Raw genomic sequence first — 22,035 nt, forward strand, 5'->3', positions numbered from 1 at the left:
CTGGAAGATTGCTTGATCTGGTCTTGTAACACTAACCAAAGCGGCCTTGCTGTTGTGGTACTGCGAACGGCTGAAGGCAAGGGGAAACTACAGCCGTAATTTTTCCCGAAGGCATGCAGCTTTACTATATGGTTAAATGATGATGGCGTCCTCTTGGGTAAAATATTCCGGAGGTAAAACAGTCCCCCATTCGGATCACCGGGCGGGGACTACTCAAGAGGATGTCGTTATCAGGGAAAGAAAACTGGCATTCTACGGATCGGAGCATGGAATGTCAGATCCCTTAATCGGGTAGGTAGGATAGAAAATTTAAAAACGGAAATGGATAGGTTAAAGTTAGATATGGTGGGAATTAGTGAAGTTCGGTGGCAGGAGGAACAAGACTTCTGGTCAGGTGAATACAGGGTTATAAATACAAAATCAAATAGGGGTATGCAGGAGTAAGTTTAATAATGAATAAAAAAATTGGAGTGCGGGTAAGCTACTACAAACAGCATAGCGAAAAAATTATAGTGGCCAAGATATACATGAAGTCCATGCGTACTACAGTAGTACAAGTCTATATGCCAACTAGCTCTGCAGATGACGAAGAAATTGAAGATATGTATGATGAGGTAAAAGAAATTATTCAGGTAGTGAAGGGAGACGAAAATTTAATAGTATGGGTGACTGGAATTCGATAGTAGGAAAAGGGACGGAAGGAAACATAGTAGGTGAATATGGATTGGGGTAAGAAATGAAAGAGGAAGCCGTCTGGTAGAATTTTGCACAGAGCATAACTTAATATAACTTAATCATAGCTAACACTTGGTTCAAGAATCATAAAAGAAGGTTGTATACATGGAAGAAGCCTAGAGATACTGACAGGTTTCAGACAGATTACATAACGGTGAGATAGAGATTTAGGAACCAGGTTTTAAATTGTAAGACATTTCCAGGGGCTGATGTGGACTCTGACCACAATCTATTGGTTATGAACTGTAGATTAAAACTGAAGAAACTGCAAAAAGGTGGGAATTTAAGGAGATGGTACTTCGATAAACTGACTAAACCAGAGGTTGTACAGAGTTTCAGGGACAGCGTAAGGGAACAGTTGTAAGGAATCGGGGAAAGAAATACAGTAGAAGGCGAATGGGTAGCTCTCAGGGATGAAGTAATGAAGGCAGCAGAGGATCAAGTAGGTAAAAAGACGAGGGCTAGTAGAAATCCTTGGGTAACAGAAGAAATATTGAACTGAATTGATGAAAGGATAAAATATAAAAATGCAGTAAATGAAAGTAATACAAACGTCTCAAAAGAGAGACCGACAGGAAGTTCAAAATGGCTAAGCAGGGATGGCTAGAGGACAAATGTAAGGATGTAGCGGCTTATCTCACTAGGGGTAAGATAGATACAGCCTACAGGAAAATTAAAGAGACCTTTGGAGAAATAGAGCCACTTGTATGAATATCAAGAGCTCAGATGGACACCCAGTTCTAAGCAAAGAGGGGAAAGCAGAAACGTGGAAGGAGTATATAGAAGGTCTATACAAGGGCGATGTACTGGAGGACAATATCATGGAAATGGAAGAGGATGTAGATGAAATGGGTGATACGATACTGCGTGAAGAGTTTGACAAAGCACTGAAAAGCCTGAGTCGAAACAAGGCCCCAGGAGTAGACAACATTCCATTAGAACTACTGACGGCCTTGGGAGAGCCAGTCCTGACAAAACTCTACCATCTGGTGAGCAAGATGTACGAGACAGGCGAAATACCCTCAGACTTCAAGAAGAATATAATAATTCCAATCCCAAAGAAAGCAGGCGTTGACACATGTGAAAATTACCGAACTATCAGTTTAATAAGTCACAGCTGCAAAATACTAACGCGAATTATTTAAAGACGAATGGAAAAACTGCTAGAAGCTGACCTCGGGGAAGATCAGTTTGGATTCCGTAGAAATGTTGGAAATACGAACCTTACGACTTATCTTAGAAGAAAGATTAAGGAAAGGCAAAACTACGTTTCTAGCATTTGTAGACTTAGAGAAAGCTTTTGACAATGTTGACTGGAATACTCTCTTTCAAATTCTAAAGGTGGCAGAGGTAAAATACAGGGAGCGAAAGGCTATTTATAATTTGTACAGAAACCAGATGGCAGTTATAAGAGTCGAGGGGTATGAAAGGGAAGCATTGGTTGGGAAGGGAGTGAGACAGGGTTGTAGCCTCTCCCCGATGTTATTCTATCTGTGTATTGAGCAAGCAGTAAAGGAAACAAAAGAAATATTTGGAGTAGGAATTAAAATCCCGGGAGAAGAAATAAAAACTTTGAGGTGCGTCGATGACATTGTAATTCTGTCAGAAACAGCAAAGGACTTGGAAGAGGAGTTGAACGGAATGGACAGTGTCTTGAAAGGAGGATATAAGACGAACATCAACAAAAGTAAAACGAGGATAATGGAATGTAGTGGCATTAAGTCGGGTGATGCTGAGGGAATTAGAGTAGGAAATGAGTCACTTAAAGTAGTAAAGATGTTTTGCTATTTGGGGAGCAAAGTAAATGATGATGGTCGAAGTAGAGAAGATATAAAATGTAGACTGGCAATGGCAAGGAAAGCGTTTCTGGAGAAGAGAAATTTGTTAACATCGAGTATAGATATAAGTGTCAGGAAGTCGTTTCTGAAAGTATTTGTATGGAGTGTAGCCATGTATGGAAGTGAAACATGGACAATAAATACTTTGGACAAGAAGAGAATAGAATCTTTCGAAATGTGGTGCTACAGAAGAATGTTGAAGATTAGGTGGGTAGATCACGTAACTAATGAGGAGGTATTGAATAGGATTGGAGAGGAGAGAAGTATGTGGCACAACTAGACTAGAGGATGGGATCGGTTGGTAGGACATGTGCTGAGGCATCAAGGGATCACAAATTTAGCATTGGAGGGCAGCGTGGAGGGTAAAAATCGTAGAGGGAGACCAAGACATGAATACACTAAGCAGATTCAGAAGGATGTAGGTTGCAGTAGGTACTGGGAGATGAAGGAGCTTGCACAGGATAGATTAGCGTGGAGAGCTGCATCATACCAGTCTCAGGACTCAAGACCACAACAACAACAACAAAAACAACCTGTATCCAACCAGATGGACGGCTTCAAGGAAGGGAACTGCCCTAGTCAATTGAGCGAGGACGTTCGGCGCGCGAGAAAACGCGACCGGGGACGGGCAGAGGGACAATGCTGTTGCAGACGCAAAGGCGAACAGTTCGGCTAGAGACACCAAAGTGTATAGTTCGGATGCAGACGCGATAGCGGACGGTCGGTCTATAGGCTGCTAGGAAGTGAGACGACTTAGAAAATTCCGCGTTGTGTGGTATCGCGGGAGTTAGTCTCTGAGCGGCGAGCAGCCGCGCGCCTTATGTGAACTGTAGCTTTTCGCGTAGGTAACTTGTATTCCCCATTGAGATTGTGAATGATCAAACTGTGTCAAATCGATAGGCGCTCTAGTGTAACAGGAACTCTAAATACGACCACCTTCCCTATTAGTTTTCTTTCTGAATAAACGTTGTTCTAACCAAATAGCAACTAGCCGGCCGATGTGACCGAGCTATTCTAGGCGTTCAGTCTGGAACCGGGTGACTGCTACGGTCGCAGGTTCGAATCCTGCCTCAGGCATGGGTGTGTGTGATGTCCTTAAGTTAGTTAACTTTAAGTATTTCTAGGGGAATGATGACCTCAGATGTTAAATGTTAAGTCCCATAGTGCTGAGAGCCATTTGAACCATTTGAACCAAATCGCAACTATGTGGCCTACATCATTTGTGGGTCGTTAATTTATTTCCCGATATTATTGTCGTTTGTGGGATTGAAGGGACCAGACAAGATGGGCCATCGGTCTCCCGATATTATTATTACTGTTATTATAAGTTATATTAACTTTGTAATTCGCAAACTCGCTATCAGCCAGACAATTTAACAGAAAGATCACAAGTGTCTAATTTAGGGCGTGTAATGCGACACCTGCAGTTCAGCCCCTAGATGAGTTTGAGCCAAGACATTTCGACGAGGATGAACTGCATATGAGCCTGAACGTCTGTGGGATGTTAGCTCGCATTTTGCATCTGCTCGTCAGCAGCTGCTACTCTTTCTACTCGCTCTAAATATTTAATGAACCTATCCACATTATGTCTACGTGCGGAAATGATTCTTTTCTGCCAGTACCAAGCCAGCCATACCTTCTAGACACACAATAATCCTTTCCTGGTCTCATTTTATCTGTTAGATGTGACAGCCGTGAAAGCCACTTTCTAGAGAACTGTTTTACTGACTCACGTCCTGGAGCAAACTTTTTACCACTCCAAAACTCTGTTTTGTTTATTGTTTATTGTTTGACCAGTACTTATTAATAAATGCAGATTTAAATTCAGAAAGAGTTTGGCATCTTATCATTACATCAGCTGACCACCGCAAAACATCTCCTTATAAATGACATCTTATAAAAGAAATTTTCTTTCGCTTGACCATGCACTAGGCAAAACACCCTCAAAATCATTCCAGGACTCTAATGAGTAAATTTGTTCACCTGGATCAATACGTATAAATTGACGACATTCGATGAAAGCGACTGCAACTGAAGCCACATGCTGTACAATAGTATTACTAGCACTACCAGAGGTTACTCTGTTTTCTGTGTTAGTAATACTGGTACATAGTCTTCCACTCGTATTTCTACTGCTTCCACTCCTCACGTAATTTCTCACAATTCGATTTCTCTTTCTTAACATCTTTAAGATAAGCAGTTACTCTACTACGTACATCTTCAAGTCGTTTAGAGCAAAGGTTGAATTCGTTGCCTGTTCTTTCTAATCACCTTCCTTCCAGAAGTTCATCTGCGACTTTGAATTCTTTGTGAACTTTGTCAGTTTCGCTTTTGAAAGTACTATGCAGTTTATTTAACTGTTGCCCTACTATGATTTTCAGATCATGGTGATTAACATCAATTTTATAATTTAAGCTATTCAGTTTTGAGGTAATTTCATCCTTTAATGCTCTATTACCATCCTTCAGTTCTTTATTACTATCCTTTAGTTTTTTACTACTAGCTTCAATCTTACTCTTTAGTTCCTTATTACTATTCCTCAGTTGTTTACTGCTAGATTCAATCTTACTCTTCAGTTCTTAATTATGCGATTCAAGTTTGGCAAATAGTAATTCCATCCAATTTGGAGCCTCTACATTGTCACTTGGAATTTCCACAGATTTTAAAGGAGTGTCTAGCATTTCCTGATCAGATAATGTTATTAATTCTATCGTCTCTTTTTTGACCTCAACTTCAATTACTTCATCATCATAAAATGGCTCGCCGCTCCTGCTCTCCCGATAGCTTTCTCGCTTCCCGAGCACGGTGTCCCGGGTTCGATTCCCGGCGGGTTGAGGGATTTTCGCCTGCCCCGAAATGACTGGGTGCTGCTGAGTCGTCTTTATCGTTCATCCCCATTACCGCCGGAAGAAGTAAACGGCAAACCACCTCCATTAGGAGCTTGCCTAGTGCGGCGGTGCGGGTCTCCCGCATCGTTCCCCTACGCTGCGTCAAGAAACATGGAACTTCATTTCCATTCCATCATAAAATATTTCTAACTTAGCAGTATCACTGAAATACAAATCAGATTCTACTTTTGACAAATCACACTCTGATTTATTGGTTCTACGGAACCATCCTCATTTAACTCAGTTTCTGATTCTGAGGATTCAGAGACTGGTCAGAGACTGGTTCCATCTTAATTTTCACATAGACCTCCATTTTTAGTAGCCTGTTACCAGCAACTAAGAAATACTTTAAATATTCTTGACTTAATTACTTGACCTCGACGCGTCGCAACGTAATGCAGCCAACACCAGCAGCAACTGAGGCGATGAGGATGGCGGCGGGTGTCGCCTACTGCAGTAGCTCCAGGCGGGGGGGGGGGGGGGGGGGGGGGGGCTGAGCACCTGAGAACGCTCGCAGCAGCTTCCAGGTGTCTCGCAGGTCCACACAGCTCCGTAATGACGCAGCGTCTTCTTCTAACCTCAGCGCCGGTGGCCGCCGCTATCTAGCGTCGTCTTCTTTCCTCATTCCGTCACGCTCATGGTTACTGTGGCTACCATTCACAGTTTTTTACCACACTCGCGAGTAAACCTTAGCACTGTTCTCGCGCTGGCTTATGCCTATTTCACTTTGGTATCCACTTAGTGACTACCGAGTTCGTTGTTTTCTACCAGTCACTTTCAGTGTTCAATTTCCCGGATGATACGCATCATGTATGGGGTGGCGGGCTGGTTGTCATATTAATTCTCTTTGGACCGTATTTGGAATTGTTGTATGTATTGTTGGCTGTCTTTTACGAGACCCTGCCAACTATTTCTGTAGCCAGCCAGAAAGTGATGGAGACCGTATTGACTATAATTCCCAGCCTGCAAGTTTACATTCTTGTCCAGCCCACTGAAAGAAATGTTCCTATTCTTTTTTTTCTCAGCGGGATCAGAACTATGATTATAAAAGAAGATTTTGAGTTCTAACTGATACATATATTTGGTACGGTTTCACACACGAAACATTGTAATATTCGCTATGTTCATACTGACAGTAAATCTCACCATCCCAAACAGCACTATGAGCAGTTCAGTGGCGACCTCTACTGTAAGTTTCAACTAAATTGCCTTTCGCCCTGACTACTGATAATCAAAATCAATGTTCGCCACAAAAGTGGAAAATAATTGCCACCACTTACCACGCGGATTTGTTAACATTACGGGCGGCAAACTAACAGTTGCTTTTGCGAAATCTAAGCGATACAGGATGGTATACAGTCATCGCGATTTCATTTTCTATTATTACTGAAAATATGCGTTTTGCAACAGCCTGTCTCTGACATCATTCGAGGCAGCGCGAACTCTGGTGTTTGACGCGGTCCTTGTTGTGGCTGGGTGCGAAGTGAAGCCTCGGCTTGCCTCTCGGCCTGTATTTATATATGTGGCGCAGCGGCCAAGGGAACACCTGCTGTCATCCACCCTATGACCACGGTAGCAGCCTTTAAACGGCCGCTTTGTTGGACATACAGTGTTTAATAACAATGTTGTGAAACAATTTAGAATATTTATAATTTTTGCATGCATATAGATAAGTTGGTTAAAATCACAGAAAAAAGTTTAGCTCGCCTGCATTAAAACTGTGCCTTCTAGAATTTTTAGAACAGAACTGACAGTAGACAGTTGTTATTAACATCAAGGTCCTAAAACTTGTTATAGCTGTATTATTTAATAGGTTTCATCAAGTGCTGTAACCAATACTTTCTAACATTAATATAACACATACTTAACCTACTAAAAATAAGGACGCTTTTGTTTTAAATTTAGTTTTCAGTAAATTACTCGAAAACTATTAGAGGTAGCTTAATGGGGTTACATAGTTATTATTTTTATTTTGAAATAAAGCATCATACATGTTTTCACGTTTCTAAGTCGAATACTTAGCTCCTTCATTTTTTCTTAAAAACGTGGATTCTGACAAAAATATTGCTTTAATCACGTTGTAACTTGTACCTGTCAATTTTTACATACATCTGCACACCATTACCAATTTCTGGCTTCGTAGCTTTATTTTTTTCTAGCGTCACTTATTTTTTCTGGAGACGATGTATTTAGATAAAATATTGACCTAATCAATCTGATACTTGACAGTTTAAACAGTATTACATTAAAGCATATGTTGACAGTCTGAAAAAGCAATTTTAACTTTTAATATCATTCTTAATTATGGTGCAATACTTCTGTTTTACGCGCAGACGCGTTATGGTGACGTGGCGCTACTAGCTGTGAACTGGGGAAAATTCCAGCACATTCTCTCGCCTCTGTATCTCTCAAACGATACAACGCTTGTTTCACCACAGTGACTCCTCGTACACTGAGAGGCAAAGGCAGACAAATATTCTGTGGCCCGAACGGTATTTCAGTCTGCAGGCACGCGCTTTATTATTAGAACACAAGGCTCCATAGAGATTGATATAATTGTACACAATATATTTGGTAGAATAGATAAGATAACACCGATGAAACATGGAGGATATGCCGCCGTTATGGGTAAGTGTTAGGTAGACTGCCCTAGTACCCAGCTAATCCCACAAATATAAAATTCTGTGTCCCTTACTTCCTACAATGTAATCAGTTATACATTATTGCAACAATTCGCATCTTTTGGCGACATCAGCACATTATATCAATCATTTCGTATTTAATTCAGTGATGTGTGATAAACATCCAATCTCGGTTTGTACCGAATTCTCATTGAGAAACTGAGAACGTAGTGCTCGTGGTATATTTTTAGTATTTAGAGTGTGTTGATGCCGTACTCCTCCTATAGGACACTGGAAGGACTTTATCTATTTCATTTACCGGTATATGTTGTCTGGTGCATCCTTGTGCTGCTGACTATTGTTGATTATTCTCAAATCAAAACAGCTTTTCTACATCAAGGCAGTGATGGTAACCTAAATTGCTATTGGCAGCTCTGGTCTGTTTCGAAACTATTGTTAGCAGACTAAGAGTAGATTCTCTTTCTAGATGTATTAAGCCAACATATTTCAAGACATTTTCAACTTAAATCAAAGAAATGTCTGTTGTAGGAAGACGGGAGGGGGAGGACTCGGGATTGGTGAAGTTAGACCGAATTACTTTGGGACTAACGACCCTTTTGATACCTTTAGAGCGGAGTAGTTTGGATACAGTGATCCTTGAGTAAAAAGCCACTGGACGATGGATTTACAGAACATTTATTTATATAATTTAAAGAACATACACTGGTATTTAGAGCATTCAGCAGGATTACTTATATCGTGATAACAAATCATGACTTGTTTTACCCTAATAAAAAAGAGCAGTTAACGTTACTGATTGGCGGCCCCAAGCCACGTAGAAGGTTGTTAACAAAACTAGCAAGATTTCTTTAATTACTTCGGGGCACTAGCCACACTTATTTTAAAAAGCAAGGTAACAATAGCATACAATGAAATCTTGAACGAAAGCCAACGGTCATTGTTTAAGATTTGTGGAGTGGCCACCAGGTGACTTGTCTTCAACCTAGGACAATAAAAACAGCTATTAGTGCATGCGACTAAATAATAAGTACGCACTACAATGGTTGCACAATGCCAAACATTAATTACTTCAGAATTTTTTATCTAACTGAGCAAAATCTGTGTACTACAAAACAAAGGCACTAGACTCTTCAGCAAAGCACAGGAAGTTTAAAGACAATTTGCCTACCAAAAATAAAATTTTTACACCAAAACTGCATGATCACAGGCACTAGTCTTGGCATATTTACGTCCTAAAATTAAATCTCAAATTTATCCACTTTTCCAAATTGACCTGGATTCTAACAGATTTAAAATTACTAGATGCTAGAACAATACTGAACCAAGACAAATTTCACCACACATTTTTAAACCTCTGGAACAAGCCCTCCTTGAAATTTTCCCGGCCACTTTGAGCTACAAGCCAATTTTCCTTACACGCTGTTACGTAAGTAAGATGGGTAAGAATAATTTCAATTTGAAATCAACAACCACATTCAGCAACAAGACAACAGTCGGTTCCCATAAAAGTTAATACTTAAATTGGTGCTTTGAGTTTTTGTCTTTAAACAGAAGGACCGTTCAGTTTGATCTGAACGACATAATTAAGCAAATGACAACTATTGTTTCTTTTAAAAGTTAACTACTTCAGTTTGAGCTTTGCGTACTTTTAATCGAAAACAATATCCCACAACTTTATTTCTGAAAATGATGAAAGAGGAATACGTGATCACTTACAGTACCTTGAGCCAACAGCCATCTTTCCTGCAGCCAGGAATCAAAACTATATTACCCAATCCGTCGCAGACAGTTTACCAGCTCGTTTTACTCTCAGCAGCCGTCAGTAAGCACAAACCATCAGCTTATAACGTTATATAACCACCACACTCAGGACGTTTCGTTGCTTACATATGAACCTTCCTGCTTCGAAAACAGATAACAGAAAGAAACTTTAATCCAGACTGGAGCGTGGAAGACAGCACCAGCCACACTTCTCAATGCGGCGCAACAAAATAAAAAATTCAACATGCAGTTAATGTGGTGGATCGAAGTAGAACACAGTAACACTCAAATACTCGCACTACCAGTCGAACATGGACCCCTCACTGGCACGCTTTCGCCGGTCTCCGGTACATCAAAACATCTGCCGAATACCGATTGCCGACACACGACCGCCTTCACCGCACGTGATTCCGTCAAACCCTCTTAAAGGGAACCTCTCCCGTTGACGGCCAACAGCGCACTGTACAACCTCTGACTTCAGTCGCATCACCACAAATACACGACCAATTTCCAAGTCCAATCGATATGCACGTATCAGTCTACATAGTTTTCTAACTAGCTCTACAAATACTGTTTTTGGCGTGATGTCATTCCTTTAGCAGGAGTGAAGCTATTATTCGCAGACTCGTAAACTCGTCTCAGATAAACTGGTAAACATCAGAAGACGGACATGTTAGTAATGGGACTCGGTAAATTCCCGGCCCAGGGGTAAGGTAGACACACAAACGACGCTACAAGCTAAGAGATAACAGTACCACAGGGGATACAATTTTAAAGATGCTGCAATTTTGAAGACCAGCATCCACTAACAACCTCGTATGTGACAGTGGACATACTGTAATTGTCCTAAAAGTATAATAGCAGCAAACTGAAATTTTGGTGTGGCTGTATTGGCGGGGTTGTGCCACTCCGAATATGGTCTCCCCAAAACCCTCAGATATCACAGGCCAGTGGTTGTATGCCACACCCAGCGTGAGCCCAACTCCTGTGCCAATGTCACTACTGGTGACTCTGCTTGTCCAAGTTCCAGAGCCTGTGCTACTGTCAATGGCTGTGTGTCCGAGTTTCTGCCTCATCCGCTGCCTGTGTCCATGCCCATGCCTGTGCCTGTTCCCCTGCCTTTGCAGGTGGCTGTGCCTGTTCCTGTTCCAGTGACACTGACAGTGACAGGGCCTGTGTCTATACCTGTGTGTGTATGTGCCTTTTTAAACACTTGGACCAGCGCCTGTATCAATTGCTGTGCTTGTGTGAGTGTCTGTGCCTGTTCCTGTGTTTGAGCTTGTTTCCACAACTGCAACTGTGCTGGTACTCATACCAGTGCCTGCCCAGATTCCCTGAGTGTAGAGGAGCCTGAGCCAGTATCAATGCTGGTGCCTGTCCCAGAGCTTGTTCCTGTGTCTGCGCCTGTGCCTGTGGCCTGACCGGCTGCTGCTGCCGGGACTGGTGCACATGACTCGGCATGTGTGTGTGTGGCAGACCTATACTGCTGCCTGGGCTCATACCTGTGCCAATACCTTTGTCAGTGCTAAGGAGTGCTCAGAAGGACCAACCAGCCCAATGTGCAAACTGTAAGCAGGCTAAGAAGGCACACACCCACGCAGTGACAGAGAAATCTTGCCCTGAATACAATAGAATAAAGGCCATAATACATAGCACAATTGACTATGGCATGTAATAACAATGTAGCAGTACAACCTGGAAGAAGACCACGGACAGATACACAAGAAAATGCAATAAGGATCCTTCAAATAAATGGGCAAAGTGCAAAAATCGTCCCAGATCAATTGCCACAGCGAATCAGCGAAGGAAATATAGATTTGCTATTGATCCAGGAACCTTACTGCGTAAATAACAAAGTATTTGGGTACCCGCCAAACTTCCAGCTGATCTACAGCCCCAAAGGCGAAGCACCCAAGGCAGCAATAGCAGTTAAATCACAGACAGTAACAGCTTTGCAGATGACAAGCTTCTGCAACATGCACGTAGCTGCTGCCAACATAAATGGAGGACACAAAAGCGAACTCACCAATCTGGCACAGCTCAACGATGGATGCAGCAGGTAGAACGCTTGAAGACTTCATTTCACAACACGGGCTGATAATAATGAATGAGAGGTCAGAGCTAACTACATTCTCTGGCCCAAATGGGGAGAGCAATATTGACATCACACTCTGCACACCTCCAGCTGCCAAAGCGGTGTGCAAGTGGATGGTTCATGAAGAATGGACGTCAAGTGACCACAGGGCAATAACATACGAATTCGTTGCACCTCAAAGAGCGAGAGCTACTGTGGAACTTGTCACCTACAACACAAGCTTCGCAAAGTGGCCCACCTTTGACCGGCATCTCATCAGGTCCACAGCCCACTGGCCACAAAGCCAAAATGTAGGAGTAAATGAAATGGTCACAAGGCTACAGGCAGCAATCCACGAGAGCTGTAGCCGATCAATGAGAAAGAGGAGACAGGTGCAGAATCCAGTGCCATGGTGCCACTTGCTAACCTGTGACGTGACACCATTTCAGCACGACGAAGTCTGCAACGAGCACGTAAAAATAATAATGAACCAGACATAGAAGTAGCAAAACAAACCTACAATAGAGTGAAAAATAACTACAATAAGGAAATTGCTAAGGCCAAAGAGGAGACTTAGCCTCTTTCTGGGACGATGCTTTTACCATTTCCTGTTCATGTGTCTGCAGCCTTGCCTGCAAAGCAGTATGTGCCTATGCCAGTATCTGTCTCTGCTCCAGTGCCTAGGTGTCAGGCTAAGACTTTAAATGTGCCCGTTCCTGAGCCAGTACCTGTAATGGCGCCTACCCTACTGCCTCTGCACGCCCATGTTCTACATCTACATCCATACTCCGCAAGCCACCTGACGGTGTGTGGCGGAGGGTACTTGGAGTACCTCTATCGGTTCTCCCTTCTATTCCAGTCTCGTATTGTTCGTGGAAAGAAAGATTGTCGGTATGCCTCTGTGTGTCTAATCTCTCTGATTTTATCCTCATGGTCTCTTCGCGAGATATACGTAGGAGGGAGAAATATACTGCTTGACTCTTCCGTGAAGGTATGTTCTCTGCATGCCCATGTTCTACATCTACATCCATACTCCGCAAGCCACCTGACGGTGTGTGGCGGACCTTCTGTTCCAGTCTCGTATTGTTCGTGGAAAGAAAGATTGCCGGTATGCCTCTGTGTGGGCTCTAATCTCTCTGATTTTATCCTCATGGTCTCTTCGCGAGATATACGTAGGAGGGAGCAATATACTGCTTGACTCTTCCGTGAAGGTATGTTCTCGAAACTTCAACAAAACTCCGTCCCGAGATACTGAGCGTCTCTCCTGCAGAGTCTTCCACTGGAGTTTATCTATCATCTCCGTAACGCTTTCGCGATTACTAAATGATCCTTAACGAAGCGCGCTGCTCTCCGTTGGATCTTCTCTATCTCTTCTATCAACCTCATCTGGTACGGATCCCACACTGGTGAGTAATATTCAAGCAGTGGGCGAACAAGTGTACTGTAACCTACATCCTTTGTTTTCGGACTGCATTTCCTTAGGATTCTTCCAATGAATCTCAGTCTGGCATCTGCTTTACCGACGATCGACTTTATATCATCATTCCATTTTAAATCACTCCTAATGCCTCCTCTCAGTTCTTGTGGCAGTTCCTGTGCCAGTTCCTGTGTCTTACCCTTTCCTGTGCCTGTGTCAGTGTCTATGTCTGTACCAGTCCTGGGACCTGTGCATGTGCTGGTGCTAGTTCCACTGTACAGTACTGGTGCCATTGCTGGTGAAAGTACTGGTGGTGATTCCATTTCCCATGTCAATGCCATTGTCTGCTTTTGTGCTGTTTGTGTGTGTCCATTCAACTGTGACTGTACCTGTGCCAATCCCCATACCAGTGCCACAGCCTATTCCTCCACTGAGGCTGGTGCCAGTGATATTGCCCACGGTGCTGTGGTAGCCTGTATCTGCGCTGGTGCCTCTGATATTGCTTTTGGCACTGCCATTGCTGGCTCTGTTGCCAATGCCTGTACCAATACCACTGCTTGTGCTTGTGCCTGTGCCTGTGCTTTAGCCAGTGCCATTGCTGATGCTGTGTCAGTCCTGTGTCTGTGATGTTGCCTTTGTCAGACGATTTCTCTGTGCCAGGACCCGGACTGGAGAGTGTATTAGTGCTTATGCCTGTGTCAGTGGGTGTTCTGGTGACAAAGCCATAGCCTGTTCCTGTGTTGATGCCACAGCCAAAGAAATTGACTGTGTCAGTGATGGAGCATCTGCCAGTGCCTGTGCTTTGCTTGTCCTCACACCAATCCCAGTACCTGTGCTGGTGCTTGTGTCCATCCTGCTGCTGTGTCTCTGCTAGTGCCATTCACAGTGCTGCTGACTGAGCCTGTGGCTGTACCACAGTTTCAGCATGTTTCTGTGCAGTTAGTGGTCCCATTGACATTCCCTGTGCCTTTGTCTCTGTTGGTGTTGATGTCTGTGCCACTGTCAGTGCATATAATGGTGCCAGTGCCATTGATTGTGAATTAGTCTGTGTCTGCACTGGTGCTTTTCTGTTGCTTGTGCCAGTGCCGGTGCCAAAGCTTGTACCAGTACTCATGCCAGAGTCTATGTTGTGTCAGTCCCTGCACCTTTGCATCAAGCAGTGTCAGCGGCTGATCCTGTTTCTTTGCTGACAGTGAGGTGGGTGCCATTGCAGAGTCTTTGCCAGTATCTGTGCTTTTATGTGTCTCAATGACTGTGTCCATGACATTGCTGCTTTCTGTACTGGTATCGGTGAATTTACTAGTATCTGAGAATGTGCTGTTTCTGTGCATTTGCTTATGGTTTTTCTTATGTAATTGCCCATGCCTGAGCATCTGCATGTGCATGTGCCAGTTCCTCTTGCTGTGCCTATACTATGCCTGTGCCAGCACCTGTATCAGTGTCCCTGACTGTGCCTGTGAGTTTGTCTGTGGCTATTCCTGTTCCTGGGCCAGTGCTAATGCCTGTACCTGTACCTTTGTCTGTGTCTGTCCTGGAGTTCATGCTTGTGCCTCAGTCAGTGCATGTGGCACTACTTGTGCCTGTGCCTGTGCAGTTGTCTACAGCTGTGCTGGTGCCTGCCCTTTACCTGTTCATGATCCGATACCTGTACTGCTGTATGCCCTACATTAAGTGGTGATGTTGGTGAAGGTGCCATTTCCTTTGAAGATGCCTGTGTGTGAGATGTCTGAGTCTGCACTGGTGCCTGTGCCAGTGCCTGGGTGTGTGTCTGTTCCTGTGTCTGTGCCGTGGCTGTGCCAGCGCCTATACCAGTGTTATTGCTAGTGCCTCTGCTGATGTATGAAGTGGTACCCATGCTGATGCCTTTGCTGGTGCCTGTGCCTGTGTCTACATTGGTGCCTGTGTATGTTCCCAGGGATCCATGTGTTTTATGTTGTCTGTGCTGTGCTGATACCTGAGCCTATATCTGTGCCAATCGCTAAGCCTGTTCCTAAGCCGATATCACATCTGTTGAATCTGTAACTGAGTTCTTGCCTGTGCAGGTGCTTCTGCCAGTGTCAGTGCTTGTGTCCACGTAAATGCTTGTATCTGTGCCTATGTCTGTGGCAGCGCCTGTGCCTCTGGCAGTGTCAATGGCTATCCATGTGATATGCCTGTGCCAGTGGAAGTGCCTGCATGTGGGCCAGTTCCTATTCCTGTAACAGTGATGTTGTTTGTATGTATGCCATTGTCTGCACCCGTGCCTGTGCTATGACTGCACCAACAGCAGAGCCTGTGCCTGTGCCTGTATCTGTACTGTTGTTTGTGTCTGTGCCAGTGGTTGTACTTGTCAATGTGCTGCAGCTGCACCAGAGCCTGTGCCTGTACCCTGTGCTTGTATCTGCGCTAGTGTCTATGCCTGTGCTGGCGCCAATACTCATTCCAGCGACTGTTACAGTGCCATTGTTGAAGCCAGTGTTGGTTCTGGAGCCAGCGTTAGCACCTTCACCACATGACATAGTATGGTTGCATGTGGAGCCAGCTGCAGCATGTGTGTGAGGTAGAAGATACAGCTGGTGTGGTATCTGTTAAAGGCATTAACCACCTTCTCCTGATATAACTGCATAGGCTTCTTTGGCCAGAAACAGTTTTCTGGGTTTGGTACTGCACTCATAATGGAAATAGCTGTAATGGAGAAGGCAACATTTGGGCCGTTGGAACTATGGCCCCAAAGTTGGTTTTTTCACTATTGTTTATTACGTTATGACATACTCGTACATTTATGTTAACATTCCTATCCAATCCTACTCTAGGCTCTTAAACTGGGTGTAAGTCATCACCAAACTTATGGTAGCAACTGTTTAAACACGCTATCTGCAATTTCATAGGGATGGGTAAATATGTGAGTTTTAAATTCCTTGTCATTCTACACTGAGGTCAGGATTCTAAACGTACAATGAAAGACGTCTGACAATGATGCAGCTTGCAACCGTATCCCTCAGATCCACAATATTGAATTCTGTTGTGATTGTCTGCGGGAAACTCATGAGATCTGATTGCCATACAGGCAGCACCTGTGTCCTAGGGGCTACTGTAATGGATCCCATCTTGCATTCTGATATCAATAGGGCTGCACTTGTATTCCAAGGTCTGCCTACTTGTGTGCTAAACAGATTTTTTAATTTCACACCAGGACAATCATCCATCTAGGATTTTTCAATTTTTAGCCATTCTGAGGGGAATCTCCTGCCACTTTCAATGGAGGACAACTAGTCTATGGCATCAGAGAGTTGGGGAGGGGGAGAAAGGAAAAATCTGGGAGCAATGCTTCACTTTACTAATGACATCATACTGAGAAGGGAAGCAATGTGGTAACATTTCTGACAGTGCTGCGAGTGGAATAGGCCCTCTACTATTGGAATTTCCTACCATTTTATACTTAGGACAATTGTAGTAAGTCCGATGTGACAGCTGATTGTGTCGAGGGCTCCCGATCTATAAAACAGCAGCATATCTGTACGGTAGTTCATGCGGAGTAACTGGTCCATAGACTTGCCCCTGGGCCACAGAATACCTAGTCTCATTGCTATTCTTCCTGTACTACATACAGTTTGTATCTTTCACGTTATTGTCCCAACAAATTTAGTCACTATATTTCCATTGCACTTCAGAACACATCCAGTATAGATGGAAGGACTGAAAATTTCTAGTAATTTTGGTACATCACTTGTTATTCTCTATATCACACATATAATTTTGAGCAAATGAAGTCACGCTGAGGTTGTCTGAAAGTTAGTTTTTTGACGACAGAGTTTAACTGTTCTTTGTGTGCGATACTTGAGGTGAATTTAAAGTACCACTTGAAGAAAAAAATTGAAATGCAGAAAGTTTATGACACGCAGAGAGAGAATGTGAGCTGACATCGCCACTTATTAGAGAGACGAAGTTAATGGGGGTAAAGGGGCATTATAGGGCTCTTATTGTCTTCTCTTAAACGGATGGATGGAGCGAGACGATAGTTGATTTTGTACTTTATACGGTGCTATGCTACGTGTTGGTTCCGGATTATCTGATTTTAGGATGACGTAATTTGTGATATCCTGTGCGGTTCTGACGTGAAACTACTAAATATTTATAGATTTATCAATTAACTGTATCCTCTGTTCCTGTAATTGACTGAAATTCTCACCACTCGGAACTTTATGGCCTTATCAGCCGTTAAATGCTTCTCTAGCATTGTCGATGCTTTGTCAGTTGTGTAATAGTCACCGTAAGTTGTGAGGTCTAAACTTAACTTACGGTACGACCTACGACATACGTCAAGGGAAATGGCCTTCGAATCCAACACTCCCGATTTCCTGCTCCATACATGTTCAGTCCTAGATATTTTACTGGCTCTATAGGCGCTAATATCAACCGACCGTTAAATCGTAACGTCGTTTCTTTTCCAGAAAGTAAAGGCAGCTACTTGACTACTGCATGGAGGATTATGTGGCGCGCTTATCCTGATAGCCAGAATAAGTCCAAAAGGTATGGCGTTAGCTCAGATAAAGTTATAAAGCGAGAGCTATGTCAGCGTCAGTTGAACACAGACTAGTGTCTGGTCTAGCAAATAAATACGGTACATTAATATTTGCCATAGGTGTACGTCACAAGCGCCAAACGGTGACCAAAATCCGTCTTAGAGGACATACTTTTAAGAGACCAGAAGTGTTTCCGTTTAGGTTTCTTGTCTACATATAATATTGGTACTCACTTCCAGCAACTGTTTCTTCCTCGGCACACTGACGTAAGTCTTTAAAATCGGATAGCCCTAAAAGCGCCCAGGTGGCATGTCTGCTAGTATCCTCATAGGCACGTCATTCAGTTTGGTAAATTTGTTGGGCTTATGTAAATCCCACTTCCCGACAGAATTTTGTGGTTTTTGTAGATGCAGGAAACGAGAGAAACAGATCAAAAAATTCTTCTTGGTATGGCTTCTGGAATGTTGTCTACGATAAATGTTGTCTACGAAACCAACCTTTCGGCCACTGGTTGGAAATGACCTTCAGCAGAGTGACGTATTTACTACAAAAAAAGGCTACTTCTGAATATTTACACTGCGCGAAACATTTATATTCCCTCGGCAGCAAGAAAAGGAACACTGATAGATTCACAATAGAATTTGTCTTTCCTTCATGCTTATAACCTGTTACAGCAGAGGCTGTCAAACTATTTTGCTCACGGGCCTCTATGGACGTTGTAGGGAGGCAATTCGTACCGCAGATGTGACGTTGTTATTAGTAATTAGTAACCTACGTAAATTACCATTTATGAGCTCCCAATAGAACAGCTAATGTTAAGCCTCTATAAGTTGGTCGCAACCCCCCCACCCCTACTCCCTAACCCACAGTGGTGTTTGTGAGAAGTCAGCACCATTCGGGACATTCGTGTCGACTTTTACCTTTTTATGATTGCTGCCACCCTCAGCGATCCTAAAGTTGTGACGCTGTAATTGGCTCATGGTGTGTTGTTTGTTTTGTTGTCTGTGTGAGTGGATAAATAACTGATTTATAACAGTAACTGTATTTATATTTAAATGCATTACAGTCAACTGCGGTAACTTTCCACCACTTTTTTCCATTGTCAGAAAATACTTGAGACAAAGCAGGAATTACACTTTACAACAGAAGTGTAACTTCTTTAATCTATAGTTACTGAGCTAGGAAAATGAAAAGGTACACTAATTATGGCATATTGAAGTAAAATTTTAGTTTTAAAGCTGGCCCAGAGTTATGCTATCATTCAGGTTAATTTGAGACCAGTCTTTAAAAAATATAGTATTTTTCCTATATGTGCTGCTCTGAGCATCTTCACACCTGTCAGAAGGAAATCAGATGTTAATAAGAAGCAGAAACTAAGCCAAACTAAACTCCGCCCGAACATGTCCAACGGTACCGACGGGCCGCCGTGCCATTCTCAGCCCACAGGCGACATTCACTTTATGCGGATATGGAGGGGCATGTGGTCAGCACACCGCTCTCCCGGCCGTATGTCAGTTTACGAGACCGGAGCCGCTACTTCTGAATCAAGTAGCTCCTCAGTTTGCGTCAGAAGGGCTGAGTGCACCCCGCTTGCCAACAGAGCTCACCAGACCGGATGGTCACCCATGCAAGTGCTAGCTCAGCCCGATAGCGCTTTGCTTCGGTGATCTGAAGGGAACCGGTGTTACCACTTCGGCAAGGCCGTTGGCAATAAGAAGATAAAACAAAGTGTTAATTCAGTATCGTAGGTTTACTTTGAAATGACAACATATCTGTATCGACGATGCATTGTTCAGTTTCAGTCACTATCGTCTGAAGCTCTCTTCACAGCCAATGCAGTTAAAGAATAATCGCAAGTCTAAGAGTATGTAGGAAGTAAAACTGTAGATGGAACACCAACAATTAGAAACGAAAGTACTAAGCGGTCCACAGATGTCCTGACTGGTAAAAGGTCACCTTGATTGATTGTGTGTAGTATGAAACACTATCGAAAGTGATTACTAAATGATTTCAGTGTCGTCATTTGTTCATTGCATTAGATTAGACCAGCCTTAGTTAATTTAAGATTCCTTGCTATAAGTAAGTATCGCACTGGAAGATATCCATCTCTGAAATGCGCATTCACGTAACATGTTACGAGGGTTGCCCAGAAAGTAATGCACCGCATTTTTTTTTCTCTGCCGAAAACACTGATTCGAAGGTGAAACGTTATGTATGTATTATTTGAAGTCTCCTGAATGAGCGCCCCATGTTTCCGTCATTTCCGACAGGTAACGTAGCTGCAGGACAGTTTCAAAATGGCGCCTGTTGGTGATGTACCTTAACAGCTCTGCGGAGAAAGGATCTGTAGGGAATATTCACAAACGCTTGCGCAAAATCTATGGAACATCTGCTGTCGACAAAAGTACAGTTAGTCGTTGGGCACGGAGGGCGAGGTCATAAGAAGGTGGCTCGGTGGAGCTGCACGATTTGCAGCGGTCGGGGAGACCATGCACTGCCGCCACACCTGATACTTTGCAGTGAGCTGATGTGTCATTCGCGAGGTCAGACGCATTAGGACTCGGCAGTTAGCGCTGCATCTGTCAGTCAGCAAAGGAACTATGGATGCAATTAGCCGCACTCTTCGATATTCAGAAGTGGTGTGCAAGATGGATCCTGCGATTTCTAACGGTGGATCACAAATCGCACAGAAGAAAACATTTATTTGTTGCAACGATTTGAAGCTGGTGGGAAGAGGGCTTCTCGTCTCGGATTGTGACAGGTGATGAGGCCTGGTTTCACCATTTTGAGCCCGAAGAAAAAAACAGTCGATGGAATGGCGCCATTCCCACTCCCTACAGAAGAAAAAATTCAAAGTAACTCCGTTGTATATCTTTCTCAGACGAACAAAGAAAGAAAATATGCGAAAGGAAGAAGAAAGATTGGGCAGGTACAAGAGCAAAACACTCATTACGTAACAATAAATTGTAATAATACTTGTATAACCATCATATTATTGATTTGTCTTATCGAATTACTATTGAGCTGAATTCCATTACTGAATAATAATAACTTGTATAAGCATTTGCATAACTGACTGGATTGGTGCAATGAAAATGATTAAATAATAAAACACTAACAAATTCACCTTGGCGAAGTTCAGCAATTGATAGCTGTACTAGGACTCGGAGTTAAGTATTTCTACGTCCTGCACCGTTTCACGGTGGAATATTAATAACAAGTAAGCCCTGAATAAATGTACATCGAAAAACTTCTATGTCCCAACCAACACTTGATACCTTGCTGCTTACTGATCACTCTGATGTTACCAAAGAACCTTTCTAACCAAGACACGAAATTCAAAAGACTCCAAATCCTACTCTGCCATTCTGTTTAAGAAGTTGGTCATGTAATGCTCCACTAAATTGAATGGAGGAACTTGCAATTATATGTTTCAAAATTTTTAAATATTTCAGATGTACATTACACATTCTTTAAGTTAATTGCTAAACATCGCTGAATAATAAAACCTCATTTACACTTTGTATGAAGTAAATAGAACAGTGAAAACTAGTCAAGTTCATATATTTATCAGCTTGCCGCTCTCGTTATACATTACTCAAATGGTCATCTTCCAAATATTAATTTACTAAATTCTCATTACACGAACATAAACTAATTGTTATAATGCATCAATACACTCCTGCTGAGTTTCATCATGAGTGTACATGTGGAGAAATATTGCCTAGGGTATCATATCATGAATTGATCAATAGGCCGGCCGGTGTGCCGAGCGGTTCTAGGCCCTTCAGTCTGGAACCGCGCGACCGCTACGGTCGCGGGATGAATCTTGCCTCGGGCATGGATGTGTGTGATGTTCTTAGGTTAGTTAGGTTTAAGTAGTTGTAAGTTCTATGGGGACTGATGACCTCAGATGTTAAGTCCCATAGTGCTCAGAGTCATTTGAACCATTTGAATTGATCAGTAACATTTTACAACAATATGTGTATTTGTTCAACATTATTAAAGCTAGATCATTCATTATTGACATCAAGTCCTATCCAGCTGTGAGCCATATAGATTGGTTGTGTTTCTATAAAATGTGTCATGAACTTGATAAACAGTTTTCAATGTTAACAAAATATTCCCAGGTTTCAAGCCACATCAAGTGATTAGCTGCCCACCAGCTTTCGGTACAG

At 42.9% G+C, this 22,035-nt stretch overlaps 1 protein-coding gene across 1 annotated transcript; it reads left to right on the forward strand.

The window, feature by feature from the left end:
* Positions 1-14,769: 14,769 nt before the first annotated feature.
* LOC126484918 (BCL-6 corepressor-like protein 1) lies at positions 14,770-15,893 on the forward strand. Its single transcript, XM_050108519.1, has 3 exons — positions 14,770-15,010; positions 15,398-15,570; positions 15,699-15,893. The coding sequence occupies exons 1-3, from the start codon at positions 14,770-14,772 to the stop codon at positions 15,891-15,893; spliced, it is 609 nt and encodes a 202-aa protein (XP_049964476.1).
* The last annotated feature ends 6,142 nt before the right edge of the window (positions 15,894-22,035 follow it).

This window comes from Schistocerca serialis, chromosome 6, assembly GCF_023864345.2.
Source record: "Schistocerca serialis cubense isolate TAMUIC-IGC-003099 chromosome 6, iqSchSeri2.2, whole genome shotgun sequence".
NCBI lineage: Eukaryota > Metazoa > Arthropoda > Insecta > Orthoptera > Acrididae > Schistocerca > Schistocerca serialis.

Bases quoted from the DNA above. Each gene is read 5' to 3' on its own strand.
- LOC126484918 (XM_050108519.1), top strand. From the start codon at position 14,770: ATGCCTGTGCCAGCACCTGTATCAGTGTCCCTGACTGTGCCTGTGAGT. The intron at 15,011-15,397 runs GTATGCCCTACA...TTGCCTGTGCAG, and splicing joins GATCCGATACCTGTACTGCT to GTGCTTCTGCCAGTGTCAGT. The intron at 15,571-15,698 runs GTATGTATGCCA...AATGTGCTGCAG, and splicing joins CTGTAACAGTGATGTTGTTT to CTGCACCAGAGCCTGTGCCT.